This window comes from Lipotes vexillifer, unplaced genomic scaffold, assembly GCF_000442215.2.
Source record: "Lipotes vexillifer unplaced genomic scaffold, Lipotes_vexillifer_v1.1 scaffold614, whole genome shotgun sequence".
NCBI lineage: Eukaryota > Metazoa > Chordata > Mammalia > Artiodactyla > Lipotidae > Lipotes > Lipotes vexillifer.
In genome coordinates, this window is record NW_006787203.1 from 595,316 (window position 1) to 611,617 (window position 16,302).

At 38.9% G+C, this 16,302-nt stretch overlaps 1 protein-coding gene across 1 annotated transcript in view; it reads left to right on the forward strand.

Moving 5' to 3' along the window:
• MTMR7 (myotubularin related protein 7) overlaps nt 1–10,801 on the forward strand; it is a 94,611-nt gene extending 83,810 nt beyond the window's left edge. Inside the window, exons 8-14 of the mRNA XM_007459906.1 lie at nt 350–459; nt 1,543–1,668; nt 3,548–3,597; nt 5,615–5,815; nt 7,411–7,551; nt 8,900–9,026; nt 9,737–10,801. Coding sequence (XP_007459968.1) covers nt 350–459; nt 1,543–1,668; nt 3,548–3,597; nt 5,615–5,815; nt 7,411–7,551; nt 8,900–9,026; nt 9,737–10,099 — 1,118 coding nt within the window. The 3' untranslated portion in view covers nt 10,100–10,801. The remainder of the gene's footprint in view (nt 1–349; nt 460–1,542; nt 1,669–3,547; nt 3,598–5,614; nt 5,816–7,410; nt 7,552–8,899; nt 9,027–9,736) is intronic.
• The last annotated feature ends 5,501 nt before the right edge of the window (nt 10,802–16,302 follow it).

Below are 16,302 nucleotides of genomic sequence, written 5' to 3' on the forward strand. Positions count from 1 at the left end.
TCTTACTCAAGTGCTTCTTGGTGGCACATTTTGAATATCTTTGCTGCAAGAATAAGTAAATCTTCTCTTATTTTTACTATGGTAACATTCAATGATTTTCATTTATTAGGGTTTAAACTTTACTAATATAATACTCCTAAACCTATGCAGTGTCCCCTGTGACCAAAGAAGATAGAAAAGCCTTACTTGGAACTGTTCGGTAGAATGAGTAAGCTTGGGCATCTATCTTGACTCGTCTTCCAGAAAATACTACAGTGGAGGAATCATTAACGAACTGCCTGCAAATACAATCACATATAAAATGAGAGATTTTCTGTATTTTGTTTCTGTAACACAATTTATCTTGCAGTGTGTGAACTTAAATCTCCCTCCATGAGTGATTTTCTTTGGGGACTGGAGAACTCTGGCTGGTTGAGGCATATTAAGGCCATCATGGATGCAGGAATCTTCATTGCAAAGGTATGCGAATGCAGAGAACAGAAATTATGGGGCAGAGCAGCCAGTGTACTCTGACTTCGGAATGGAGATCTTGTTGCCTTGCATGAGCTCCTCTGTACTAAACTGGGTGATACCAAATGGGGAGCTGGCTTTGCAGACCTCCATGAAGTTTGCCCTCTGAAGATGGGATTTTGTGAAAGAGAGGATGGTGTTCAGTTGACAGTGTATCATCAAGGCGATCAAGTGGTAAAATACTTTCAGAATGGTCTCTCTTCAATTAGGCTTGGTCCTGGGTGGAGGAAAGAATTTTCTATAGGAGGTTACCTCCAAATGTGAGTCACCTGAGTGACCAAGGCCTGAAGCTTCCATCTTAGCAAACAGCTCCCCCTTTTCAGTGATGGCAGAAGCAAGTCATGTTCCTGAACCTGGCAGGTAGATTCTGTTCTGCCAGAGGAAGATTTTGCTGCAACTTTCACATACGCTGCTTTTGAATGCATTGTCTATTTTGTTGTTCAGTGTGTTTTTTTAGAAAAATAAATTCCCCTCAGATTTCTACCTAAAGACAACCATATCTTTTCTGATGACGTGGTATGCTCCCTTTTATTAGATAATTCATTTATTTAACAAATATTTATTCAGTGCTGGGCACTTTAACTTGGCTCTTATCCTTTTATTTCTAATTTCATAGTTTTACAATTTATAATTTTTGTCTTTTCCTTTTTGAAAATGATTGCAGCCAGCAGCAGCTCCAGAATTTCATTTGGAAAGCCTTAAGGTGGAAACCCGGTGGGGAGGAAGAGAGGGTTGAAGGTGGGCTAGGAGACGTTCACACAGGAAGCCTGCTTGTATATGGTACAGAAGCCGGGCTCATGGCTCCTGGATATAAGGGAAGGGAAGTGACGCTTCAGTTACCGGCACCAAACCTCTCCTTGGCTCCGCCCTAACTACACGGGGGCGTGAACACTCAATAAATGAAGGAACAGGTTTTGGTATTGATTTTTTGCCTGTAAATCTTTTTTTGATTCTTTCTGCAAGTACAAAGCCAAAGCTAATTCTGATGATGTTTCCTGTTGATAGCCATCCTTTGCCCTTCCTGTTTTTCAGGCAGTTTCAGAGGAAGGGGCAAGTGTGCTTGTTCATTGTTCCGATGGCTGGGACAGGACTGCTCAGGTGTGCTCGGTGGCCAGCCTCCTGCTGGACCCTCACTACCGGACTCTGAAGGGCTTCATGGTGAGTGTGGCCGCTTGGCCACTGTCCCACGCACGCAGTGCCTGGACAGAACGGACCTCTCTTCTGACAACTATTGGCAACTTTTCCCCCTCCTCCTCAACATTATTTTTCTCTGAGTAGATCAGCATATGATTAATTAAAGGGGAAAAGGTGAAATAGGCTTGGAATAAGAAGGTGAATTTCTGGGATTTTGGAAACAATTCAAATCAATGCTATTAAAGGTGAATTTGGGGGCAAATATAAAATATCTACTTAGCAGTTTGTAAAATAGTTTTATACCTCATTTGTATTTCAAGTTTGATATATATATATTTCAAGTTTATGTATTTGATTGATATATATATTGATATATATATTTCAAGTTTGATATATATAATTTTCAAGTTTGAGGTAACATGACTATAAAACAGAAAACACTTTCCAGAAAAAATATTTGGAGAAAAACCTTTCTATAGGAAAGTGTTCTCACTTACTGCTTTTATATTTTAAATTGTCCTTCACAACTCTGGATATCCAGAGAATACTGAAAACTTTACAATGTTTTTGCATTCTTTGCTGAAATTCTGGGTACATCCTCTCCTAGATTTTGCACCTTTTAGATGTGCATCAAAACTTGACATGTTGCTTCCAACTGCAGAATATTTGTGTTAGTTGCCTGGAAGGGTGAAGCTTTGGCTAAGCCAGAACCAAAATCTTAAAGTGACTGCAGGGACTTCCTAGCGGCTGGGAGATTACCTGGATCCTGCCTCTTGAACCATGATTTGGTAGAAAGTGCTTCAGAGGATCCTGAATCCATGCTTGGGATCCTTTATCGAGTATTATCAGCTGACACTCTGGGGACAAGAGAGAAGTGGCAGGGTTCCACTCGGGCTTTTTCTTTCCTTTTGTTTTGAATGTGTCAGAGAACTTCCTATCACCTGTGACAGCACTGAGACTTCAGGGTGACATTCCCGCTTCAGACCCCTCCCCTGGACTGAGGTTAGGGGCTGGAGTCCTTCATTTATGTCTGGAGAGTGGGGAGGCTGAGTCACACACCACCGGGAGCCTCTCCCCTTCGCTACCATTGGCTCTTTTTGATTCTTCCCCATTAAACTTAGGAGTTGTCAAGGCCAAACTTCAACCAATCCTTACTTTTTTTAAGGGAAAAGCTCTGGCTGTCTTAGAGCATTGGTGATATTGATGGTACTATCCTATAGTATTTGATTTAAAAGTTTTTTGTTTTTTTAATCCAGACAGTTTGAGAGTATAAACTCATGTTACCCCTAACTCCAAAGCAGGGCTGAAACTTCTAATATGTTCCAGACCCTCATCATTCTAGAATTCTTCTAAAGTATACTGAAGATCACTGGAAAACATCCCTAATTGTTTCTTGTAAAATGGTTAGTATTTGCTATTATACTGACAAGCAGCATTGCCTGTTGGTTGAGAGTTGGGCTAGATGGGCTGTGGTGGTTTCTGGAGCTCGGTTATGAGGTGGCATCCACCACTTGCCAGTAGCGTGATCTTCGGTGAGTATTTAACCTCTCTTTCAGTTTCCCCCTCTCTAAAATGACAGTGATAATACCTACCCCACAATGAAATGAGGTCATACATGAAGCAATATGAACAGTGCTCACTGAAAGCACTCTATGGGTGGTGGCATTACATCTTCGTATGTCCACTCTTGTTTATTTTTCCTGTGGAAGGCTTTCAGCTTTGCCCTCTGACATGCATCTCTATAGGGGCGGATAGTGAGTGTTCGTTCATGTGCAGGTTACGGAGTAGAGTGACTTCCGCTCCAAGAACCTCTGAATTCAGAATCCTTCAGAATTATTGGTGCTGGTCTCTTATTTTCCTTCATTTGCTTCTCTCCATGATATTTATATTCTATCTTGTGTAGGTATTAATTGAAAAGGACTGGATTTCCTTTGGTCATAAGTTTAATCACAGGTAAGAAATATTTTTAAATCTGTTATAGTGAATGTTTAGGATAAAAAAGATGAGAATTGAGTGGGGGAAAATAGCCTTGTTTTCAGAGTTTCCTTGTGTATCTTATTCAGGAAGTTAAAATTTTGTTGAATATGTATATCACAGATAAAGAAGTTCTAACTCGAGAGCGGTTGGTATTTACTGAGCAGAACTAATATTAAGTTCTTCCAGAAGAGACAGAAGCTTGTTCATTAATCGACCTAGAAAGGATGGAATCTCCCTTCCTTCCACAATTTGATTTACTAAATTGTTCCATTTTTGAAGTGCAAACATTCATTTTAAGCTGTATGTTGTGAAATGCCTGTGGAAGTTTCTCTTTGATCTTCCACAAGGGGAGTTAAATTGGGCTTATCCTGCGGCATTTGCGTCCCAGGCGTCTCTGGAGAGCTAACGTAGGACAGCGGCCCAGGCTTTGAGCCCAACAGATGCAGCCTCAAATCCAGGCTGTGGCATTTACTGTGTGGCCTTGGGCTTCTGTCCTCTCTGAGCATTCGCCTCCCGTCTGTTTAAAGGGGAGACCCTCCCTAATCCACGGGGTTATAGCAAGGCTTTTAAAACCGTATATGTGAATAGCCCAGCTCCTTGCTTACTAGCCCATCTACTGGGCTTTCAATAAACAGAAGCTCCTGGCCTCATTTGGTTAGTGTGGATGGTAATGTCTGACTGGTGTTCTGGTGTCTCTAATCCCTGAATGTTATGTGTTGTAGCTGGTATGGTCTTGTCCTTTAGAGGTAAAATTTAAATTTAGGCAGCCTGCTGATAATAATTTAGAGATTTTGATATACATTTTTGATTGTTTGAATGTTTTCCTAAAATAAATTCTCAATTTATGGAGCTGTCCTTATTTATTTTTGTAAGTTTTTGCATTTAGCATTAGTTGAGCATTTATTATGTGGTTTTCTGGAATTCTATTTTTATAATTAATTATCTTTCCCGGAAAGCACAGTGATTCGATTTTACAAATGAGAAAATTAAAGCCCCCAAACAATTAAGTAACCTTACGATCAACTGTTATTTTCAATTTTGGTGGTTCCACCGACTGTTTGGATCTCTGAGGTCGAGGATCTGTGGCAGAAATAATATAGAAATGGCTGATAAATATGTGTCTTGTGACGAAATAACATATTGGGCAACCCCTTTTTAAAGCGACCAGAGGTGAGTGGGACTAAACCTTTTGAGAGGTTTCCACCCTGGAAAGAACTACTAAACCGATCCTTGCTCATTCCTATTCCTCAAGTTGATTATCCATGTCTGAGAAGATGAGGTTCTATATTGTTATTCTGTATCTGATGGCACCCAAATCACCCTTTTGGATTCTTTCTAAAATAAGCATAATAGTGTAAAGGACGAGGCAGTCTTCATTTAAAAATCAGTACAAACATGAGGGAGGAGATTCCTGATGTACTCTTGAGAACAGTGATACGAGAGATATAAAGGTATATGGGAATCTGTGGTCACGTGGAAATAAACTGACAAATTTTAACACTGGTCTAGAAATGGAAATATCCCTAGAAACTTGGGGAACCAGTTTTTTTTAAAGCTGTCCCTCTTTTTTCTTCCCAACAAAACCATGCAAAAATGAAAAACTCTGAAGTTGCTTAGGCATTTCTTCCCATTCTCCCCCCGTCACTAATTAAAGTGGAAGATTTATTTCAGAAGTTCTGATGTACTTCGCATGTTTGAATGAAAGGTTGCTCTCTCCATGGAAAGACTCCTTGAATGCACTAACACTTTTCTTTGGTAATTATAACGTCAACACGTCCCTTCTCTGCCCAGACCTTCACTACAGTTTCTCTTGACATTAGAATTTAAAAGTTATGTTTTTCCACTTCTTCTGCATTCCAGGTTTATAAGATAAGATGTTTAGGAACTAGAGTTCCTTCTATGATTATTTTTCCATTTATAGCTTTCGAGTTAAAAAAACAAAAAGAAACCCCAAAAAACCTTGCCGTAACGTCTCTCATACTTTGTTTTACAGATATGGCAACCTAGATGGTGATCCCAAAGAAATCTCTCCAGTTATTGACCAGTTCATTGAGTGCGTCTGGCAGTTAATGGAACAATTTCCCTGTGCCTTTGAGTTTAATGAGAGGTTTTTGATTCATATTCAACACCACATCTATTCCTGCCAGTTTGGAAACTTCCTATGTAACAGCCAGAAGGAGAGACAAGAACTCAAGTAAGTGTTTGTGACTTGAAAGAGTTTGTGACTGAGAATTTCAGATGGCCTTCCACAGTTTTGAAGACTGTTTTACCCACACATCTATACTGACAGAGTAAAGTTATTTTCTTTTTCCTGATGTCACTTTAACAGTTTAATGCCATCAGCTGACAAAGATAGGTACAAGTCGATTTTGCCCAGTTCCTGCCTAGCGTCCACAGACAGGTAGGTAGACTTCACGTACTGATAATGGAAAGGAAGCTTCTTGGAATAAGAGAAAGCAATTTTTGCATTTAAAAGTAAAGAGTTAGACATCTTTGGCAGATATACTGCCATAAGAATTGCAAGTACAGTAGTCCCCCTTATCCATGGTTTCGATTTCCATAATTTCAGTTATCCAAGGTCACCTGTGGTCCGAAAATATTAAATGGAAAATTCCAGAAAAAAAACGATTCATAAGTTTTAAATTGTGAGCCATTCTGAGTAGCACAATGAAATCTTGTGCTGCCCCTCTCCATCCTGCCCGGGACCGCCTGTTACTTACTTAGTAGCTGTCTCGGTTATCTGATTGACTGTCGAGGTTAACACAATGCTTGTGTTCAAGTAACCCCTATTTTACTTAATAATGGCCCCAAAGTTCAAGAGTAGTGATGCATTTTGGATATTCTTATTATGCCTAATTTATAAATGAAACTGTATCATAGGTGTGTATGTATAGGAAAACACAGTATACACAGGGTTCAGTACTGTCCACAGTTTCAGGCATCCACTGGGGGTCTTGGAACATATATCCCATGGATAAAGGTGGACTACTGTATAACTGGGAAAGTAAATTAGAAACTCAGGTCACTCTCTTATTCAGATTAAAACTGGATTGCTTTTATTGAGAGGGAAAAAGTAGATGAAATGTGGACGTTTTATAAAGTCAGAAACAACACAAAGTGACTTAAGAGCTGCAAATCAAAGAACATTTTTGAAATTTTTATAAAATAAAATGACTTTGTGTGGTATATATAATATCGGATTTAATTTTGGAAATGATCAGTTCAAATAAAAGACTCTACTAGTTTATAGAGCCTGCATGGAAAGAAAATGACTTTTCCCAGTAGGTACTAGTTTGTTTTCTCCAAGGAACTTTAATTCCAACAAATCGTAATGATTTAAAAGTAGCAGAGTACATCCTTTAAGCTCACCTGTTTTCCTAGGTAGTTTTGTGATTTGTTGGGCCAGATTAGCAAAAGGGACAAATGTCATAGGAATTCAGTGAGGATTAAATGAGAGAAAATATGTGAAGCATTTAAATAGTACCTGGCAAATAATAAAAATCCAACGACTATTTGGGGAAAAATTCCAAAAAATTCTTGTGGTTTTATTTTACACTCAGAGGGATCAAGCATCTTGCTGAGGCCAGTACGGACAGCAGAGGAGTCGAGACTGTTACAGAGCTCTCCTGCTGTACCATGAAGACACAGATTGCAAATTTCCCTGCTAGAGAACAGGGACACCTGATGTTCAGAAAACAGTTTTTGATCCCTTTCCTGCTTTAATATTACATGTCTACTATTTTTAAGAATGAAGATAAGCTGTATTCAGGCTTATTTTCTTTATAACAGAATTCAAGAAAGAACATACTCTTTATGGGCTCACCTGTGGAAGAATCGGGGTGACTACCTGAACCCTCTATTTAGAGATGATCCCAGTCAGACCCAGGGAACCCTCCATCTCCCCACGACGCCATGCAACTTCATGTACAAGTATGTAAACCTCTAGGACCTTAACAAGTATGGCTATGAACTTAGATTCTGGCACTTTTTACCATTTGGAAGTTGAAGTGTATGAGCTTCAAGGCTTTTTGGATGCAAACACACTGAAGGAAGATGATTAAATATCTCATCTGGCATTTTTGCCAGTGTCTCCTCTCTCTCTTTTCCCCCCTAAATGTGGAATTCTCTTTAGAAGTCAATTTTTGTAGTAATGATATCCTAAAAATGTAAGTTCCAGTCTATTTAAAAGTGAAGGAGGGAGGGAGGGAGGGAGGGAGAGAGGACCTTAGAAGTTAAATATGGTATCACAGGTTTAGGTAGTGATCATGACACAGCTTACCTTCAGAAATACTGTGGCTTTGGTTCCTGACCACTGTAAGAGAGTGAATATCGCAATAACGAGTCACATCAATTTTTTAGTTTCCCAGTGCATATAAAAGTTATGTTTACACTATACGGTAGTCTGTTAACTGTGCAACAAACAGCATTACGTCTAAAAAACAATGTAACCATGTTATATACCTTAATTTAAAAACATTTTATTGCTGAAAAATGCTAACCATCATCTGAGCCTTCAGTGAGTAGTAGTAGTAACATCAAAGATCACTGATCACCATAGCAGAGAAAATAATACTGCAGAGTCTTGAAATATTCTGAGAATTACCCAGATGTGACACAGAGACACAAAATGAGCAAATGCTCTTAGAGAAATTGTGCTGATAGACTTGCTTGGTACAAGGTTGCCACAAACCTCCAATTTGTAAAAAAAAAAAAAAAAAAAAAAAGGCATCCCCACAAAGCACAGTAAAGCAAAGTGCACCTGTATTCTCATTTGCATTCCAGTTGCTTTACTGTGTATAAAAAAGGGAGGATTTATTGCAAATGTAAATTTTTGGTGAAAAAAAAAAAAAGCGAAAACCCTCAGATTTAAAAGACTCCCTTTGTGGCTGAAAGATTCTGCATGTTAATACAAAGACTCATTTTTCAAGTTGACTTCCAAACTAAGAGCCATTTTCTTAAGCCCAAAAAAGAAAGAAAATGGTAACATGTACTACCTTCAGTCTGTTTTAGAAAAATATGTTATATGCCTACTAATTCAGTACCATCTATACAAGTAGACTTCATGAATTTATTCTCCCCAAAAGAAGCCTGTTGATTCAAGAAAATGAAAACATCAACATGAAATTATCGCTTTAAGTGGCTTTTTTGAGCCTGTGCTTTGCATTTGGTTATTATTAGGACGGTGGGACTGTGGGTTGAAAGATTCCTTAGAAGACTTGGGGATGCGGATGTACAGATTGTGACCTGGTGTTTCATGAAGCGCTGCTGTCCTCTCTAGATTTTGGAGTGGAATGTATAACCGCTTTGAAAAGGGACTGCAGCCCCGACAGTCGGTCACAGATTACCTTATGGCTGTGAAGGAGGAAACCCAGCAGCTGGAGGAAGAACTCGAGGCCCTAGAAGAAGTAAGACACACTTGCTCTTGTTAACCATATTTTGTGACGATCACTGCTCTGGGAAAGCCTCTCATGACTCAGGATGTGTGAAATGTAGCAACAAAGCCATTTCACATTTTTAGCTGGTGGGTAACAAGAAACACAGCCCCCAAAGGTGAGCACTTGCCTAGGCACTTTGATACGTTTCAGACATCTGGCTTGGCTAGCTTCCTTGGTTTGCTTTGGGGATGATGAAACTATTAGGGAACTAGATGGTAGTGAATGGTTGTGTACCCTTGTGAATATACTAAAAATCACTGAACTGTACACTTTGAGGGTGAGCTACTTATATCTTAATTTAAAAAATTAGATAATGAACACCTCACTCCTAATTTAAAAAAAATGTATTTTGAGTTCACAGGATGAAAATCATTATGTAAAACCAGATAGATACAGAAAGAAGGATGCCAGGTGCTCTACCTATGCTACGTTTTCTGCATTTTATAGAAAACCTGTGCTAAGGCAGTGCCATCCTTACATTAGAGGTGAAGAAAGCAAGCCTCACAGAATCTAATTATTTTGTCCAAAGTCATGAAGTCTAGTTTTCAACCCAAGTCCGTCTAAATCCCATGTTCTTAACATTATACCCAGCTGGAAGGTAGTGAATACCTTTAGGCATGCATATACAAAAAAGATACATGATTTATGATCGTTCCCTGAAATTGTTGTTTCTTTTTTAGAGGCTGGAAAAAATTCAGAAAGTCCAGTTAAATCGCACTCAAGTGAAGAGTAAGCAAAGTGAACCCAGCAGACACTCAGTGTTTTCTACCTCAGACAACAGCACAGCCAACACTCCCCAGGATTACAGCGGGAATATGAAATCATTTCCATCCAGGAGCCCTTCACAGGGCGATGAAGATTCTGCTTTGATTCTAACGCAAGACAATTTGAAAAGCTCAGACCCAGATCTGTCAGCCAACAGCGACCAAGAGTCTGGTGTGGAGGATCTGAGCTGCCGCTCCCCCAGTGGCGGGGAGTGTGTGCCGAGTGAGGACAGCGGCAAGGACCGGGATTCGGATGAGGCCGTGTTTCTCACGGCCTGAAGGTCCCCCGTGGGCGGACACACAGAAACACGTTCCAGAAATAAGGGAACAGTGCAATTTCAAATGACAAAGTAGCCCAACAAATGATACAGGTCCTTGAGAATTATAAAATGTAGCAGTGAAAAGAAAAAAGCCCAACTTGTAGTTCCTTCAGGTGTTGAAGAACAGGAAGTAGCCATTTCTTTTATCAAACAAGTATAAGGAAAATGATTCCCCATTTTGAAAATCATTCTAGACTGTTTTACTCACTACAGAGCAACGACCTCTACCATCACCTGAGGTTATCAATGCACATCTTCCTTGATAGCCTGCAGCTGGTCAGAAAGTGCCCTGACCTCTTCACACTTACCACTTCAGGTTTTCCCCTTATTTCACTTCCAGATGCATATTTTGTTTCCTAAAATATTTTGTTACCTTCCTTCCTGACTCTGTTATCAGTATTATTTCTAATAATGGAACACATTATGGCTAATACATATTTCTGTAACTGATGAGCTCTGTAACTGCGCTTAAGCTTATCTTTCATTTCAGGTTTATTGTTCACTTTAACTTTCTCTTAGGTAATATATTTTAAATCGTTATAATAATTTCGTTGCCTTTTCCTGGAATTTCATATTGCTCCTTATTTAAAAAACGCTAAGACTTACAACACACTTTTCTCTAACACCAGTGTACCACCTAATAAAGTAGAAACAACATTTACTCTCTGGTTCTATGAATTTGGATCATATTACCTTTTTTAATAACAACCTTTTATTACTACTCCAGAGACTACATCACCAGGACAGGGTGGGTCAACCACCAGCCTGATCCCTGAAGTATGACTATAAAGTCACAGGGCACCATTTCAATGAGAGAAGATGTCATGTAAGAACTAGAGAATTTGGTTTTCATGTCTGTTTACCACGTGGAGTAAGTTCTGTCATTTGTTACTTTAGGAACAGTGTGACTGGTTAGTATTGTTTGATCAACATTCTGCCTGCAGAGCCCACACAGCTGTCTCAGCCAGCAGCCCCGTTCACCAACAGAGTCCGGTTGGTTGGTGATGCAGTCTGACCAGAGAACGTGACAGGGCGCAGGTTTGCCTAGCTTGGGATCCCAAGGTGACGCGCTGCTGGCCCTGGAGTCCAGTCTGCCCACGCCCAGGCAGAAGAGCTGAGCCATGGCACCACTGCTGCAGACTGTGGCTCCTGGCCCCTACTGACCAGACAGCCTGTTCAGGAAGATGTGGGAGCTGCCTGAAATGGGCCTTCTCGGTCCTCCCCCAGCAGGAGACAGAGAGCCCCACCCGATAGGGAGGGGTGGTGAGAACACCTGGAAGCTGCATACCCCAGCGGCGCTTGAGCTGAGAAGCGGGTGGGCAGAGCTGACTGCCCTGAGAGCAAAGCCAGTGGCCCTGTTTGGCCAGGGAACCTGGGGCACAGGTTGACTTGAGACCACGAACAAACAGCATTAGTGACCTTCGAGCTGCTTCTCCCACAGTGCCTGAGCAGGGACACTCAGCTGTAGCCCCACTTATTGCTGAAAACACGCATCAGCCTGCCTGACCAGGGAGCTTTACCAGAACACACGGGAAACTGCATAACCCATCCAACAGCCCCGTTTACAGTGGCAGTAGAACAGAGAGCACAGCCTGTGACTTTCCCTGTCTGCAGAGCAAGACTGGTGGCCTGCACCTTTAGTGCACACTCCTGCCTGATTCAGGTCCCCAAACAATGAGCTGTGCAGGCCTTGTGTCCCATCCTGCTGCACTACCAGGGCAGGGAAGCTAATTTCATAGCCCCACCTAATGCTGAATATAGTATCCAGTCCCAACTGTCTAGTAACGTCACAGAATCCAAGCAACCATGAAGCCCATTCTACAGCCTCACTTGGGTGGGAGGGGAACCAAGCCAGCAGTCCTACCAGGCTATCAGCCAATGACCGTCGCCTCCCCCTGTGCTCAAACAGATGCCTTGTCCAAAAATAGACCACCTAAGTACATAAAGCAAAAACTAGAAGAGCTAAAAGGAGAAATAAAAGCAATAAAATAATAGTTGGGGACTTTAATACCCCACTCTAGACAATGGATAGATCATCCAGGGAGAGAATCAATAAGGAAATAGCAAATTTGAACCACACTATATACCAAATGTACTAACAGACATATACAGAACATTCTGTTCATCAACAGCAGAATATACATTCTTAAGTGGACATGAACATTTTCTAGGATACACCATATGTTAGGCCACAGAACAAGCCAGTAAATTCAAGAAGATTGAAATCATACCAGGTATCTTCTCTGACCACAATGGTATGAAACTAGAAATCAATAACAAGAGGAAAACTGGAAAAGTCACAAACATACGGAATGAAAACTCTCGTGAACAACCAATGGATCAAAGAAGAAATTAAAGGGCATATAAAGAGTATCTTGAGACGAAAGAAAATGGAAACACAACAAAACAAAACTTACGGGATGCATCAAAAGCAATTCTAAGAGGGAAGTTCACAGCAATAAATGCCTACATTAAGAAGAAAGATCCCATATAAACATCCTAACTCTACACCTTAGGGAACTAGAAAAAGAAGAGCTGAGCCTAAAGTTAGCAGAAGGAAATAGCAAAGATTAGAGCAGAAATAAATGAAATAGAGAATACGAAAACAACAGAAAAGATTAACCAAACTAAGACTTGGTTCTTTGAAAAGGTAAACCAAGGAAAAAAGAAAGGACCCAAATCAACAAAATTGTAAATGAAAAAGGAGACATTACAACTGATGGCACAGAAATAAAGAATTATAAGAGGCTACTATGAAAACTATATGCCAACAAACTGGCCACCCTAGAAGAAATGCAAAATTCTTAGAAACATACTATCAAGAGTGAATCAGGACAAAATAGAAAGTCTGAATAGACCAATTATAGTAAAGAGATTGAATTAGTAATCAGAAATCTCTCACGGAGGAAAAGCCCAGGACCAGAGGGCTTCAACTGGTGAATTTCACAAAACATCTTAAGAAAAATTAATGCCAATCTTTCCCAAAAAATTGAAGAGGAGGGAACACTCCCAAAACTCATTTTATGAGGCCAGCATCACTGATAGCAAAGCTGGAAAAGAACATTACCAAAAAAGGAAACTACAGACCAATATCCCTGATGAATAGAGATGTAAAAATTTGCAATAAAATACTAGCAAATTGAAATCAGCAGCACATTAAAAGGATCATTCACCATGATCAACTGGGATTTATACCTGGCATGCAAGGATGGTTCAACATACACAAATGAATTAATCAAATGAAGGAAAAAAATATCATCTGATTAGATGCAGAAAAAGCATTTGACAAAGTTCCATTCATTCATGATAGAAACTCTCAACACATTAGGTATACAAGGAATATACTTCAACATAATAAAGGCCAAAAGGGATAAGCCCACAGCTAATACCATACTCACTGTTGAAAGGCTGAAAGCTTTTCCACTAATTTCAGGAACAAGATAAGGGTGCCCACTCTGACCACTTCTACTCAACAAAGTAGACCACAAAGTAGACCAAAGTAGAAGGAAAAGAAACAAAAGGTATCAGAATTGGAAAGGAAGAAGTAAAACTGTCTCTGTATGTAGATGACATGTTTTTATACATAGAAAATTCTAAAGGCTCCACGAAAAAAATCTGTTAGATCTAATTAACAAATTCAGTAAAGTTGTAGGATACAAAAGTAACGTAAAGTCAACAGCATTTCTATATACTAATAATGAAATTATCTGAAAAAGAAATAAAATGATCCCATTTACAAGAGCATCAAAAACAATAAAATACTTAGGAATAAACCTAACCAAGGAGGTGAAACATTTCTACTCTGAAAACTACAAGACACTGATGAAAGAAATCAAAGAAGACACAAATAAATGGAAAGGCATCCTGTGTTCTTGGATTGGAAGAATACTGTTAAAATGATCATACTACCAAAAGCCATTTATACATTCAGTGCAATTCCCATCAAGATTCCAGTGGCATTTTTTAAAGTAGTAAAAACAATCCTAAAATTTATATGGAACCACAAAAGACACAGAATAACCAAAGCAATACTGAGAAAGGAGAACAAAGCGGGAGGCATCACACTTCCCGATTTCAAGCTATCTTATAAAGCTATAGTAATCGAAACAGTATGGTACTGGTATAAAAACAAATAGATCAACGGAACAAAATTATGAGCCCAGAAATGAACCCAAGCATATATGGTCAACTAATATTTGACAAGGGAACCAAGAATACTCAGTGGAGAAAAGATGGTCTCTTCCATAAATGGTGCTTCAAAAATTGGATAGTCATATGTAAAAGAATGAAATGACCACTATCTTATACCACTCCCCAAAATGAACTCAAAATGATTAAGACCTAAATGTACAACCTGAAACCATGAAACTCCTAGAAGAAAACAGAAAAACGGCTCACTGGCATGTGTCCTGGCAGTGATTTTTGGATATGACATCTAAAGCACAAGCAACAAAATAAAAAATAAGTAAGTAGAACTACATCACACTAAAAAGCTTCTGCACAGCCAAAGAATAATCAACAAAGTGAAAAGACAACCTGTGGAATGGAAAAACATATTTGCAAACCATATATCTGACAAGGGGTTAATATTCAAACTATATAAAGAACTCATATAATTCTACAGCAAAAAAAAAAAATCCAATTTAAAAATGAGTAGACATTTTTCTCAAAGAAGATATATAAAAGGGTCAACAGGTACATGGAAAGATGCTCAGCATCACTGGTCATTAGGGAAATGCAAATCAAAACCAAACCATAATGAGATATCACCTCACATCTGGTAGGACGGCCAACATCAAAAAGACAAGCAATACGAAATGCTGGTGATAATGTGAATTTAAGAGAACTCTTGTGTACTGTTAATGGGATCATAAACTGGTACAGCTACTATGGAAAACTATGGAGGACCCTCAAAAAATTAAAAATAGAACTACCATATGATCCAGAAATTCTACTTGTGGGAATACAAAGGAAATGAAAACACTAATTCGAAAAGGTAATCTGTACCCCTTCATGTTCATAGCAGCATTATTTAAACTAGCCAAGACATGGAAACAACCTAACTGTCCACCAGAAGACGAATGAATAAAGAAGCACACACACCATGGAATAGTATTCAGACATAAAAAATGAGGAAATTCTGCCTTTTGTGACAATGTGAATGGGCCTTGAGGGCATTATGCTAAGTCAGAGAAAAACAAATACTGTATGATTTCACTTATATGTGTAATCTAAAACGAACAAACGAACAAACCAAAGTTAGAGAAACAGAGATCAGATTTGTGGTTAACCTGAGGTGGAGGTGGAGGTGGGGTTGGGGAATTGGAGAAAGGTGGTCAAAAGGTACAAACTTTCTGTAGCAGGGAATACCTTGTTAATGATACTTAGGATAATTTGTAATAGCTTTTGCATTTTTATAACATAACTCACTTCATACCACTCTTGTAGTTGATTATCAACTCTTAAAAACTTCTTTGCCTCATGTTGAGGATGAGACTTTAATTTCTTCCATTTGGCAGTATACATCTACAAAAATAAATAACAAATTAAAAAAAAAAGACCCAGTAACTATACCAAACAGAATTATGCACTTATTTTGAAAAGCAAATACTATAAATCTTTGATATTTTAAAATTTAGTTCTTTAATGTGATGTTTTCCACATCAGACACAAAATTTTTTTTCAGCCCCACACCAAATATTTTACAAAACACAATTTAAGCATATGTTCACTTAGACTACTTGTAAGTTAACCTAACACTGAAATTTATTAAAAAAGGTTACCTTTATTGCTTATTAAAACTTTATCGTGCTGGACAGAGCCTTAAAAGAGTACGGCCAATCCAACAAGGCTAAAATCTCTAACAGTATATTCTCATTTTAAATCAAACATCAATCAAGGAAGTGTTTTATTTAGAGCAGTTGGTTTAAACCAATGTAAAACTGACTCAAGACAGATTACTTCCCAACTAGTAATATTTAGAGCTCAAGTGATTTATTATTGATTTTCTGGAAAATTTAATAATATGAAGTAGGTAAGCATTTTGATCATGACTCAGCAATCAACAAAGGAACTTTTTTAGAATAAAGGAAGGTGAAGAGAAGGGAAAACCTGGCATAGGTTTTTATTCTTTAAGAGCACATGATTAGTTTACTTTCTTTC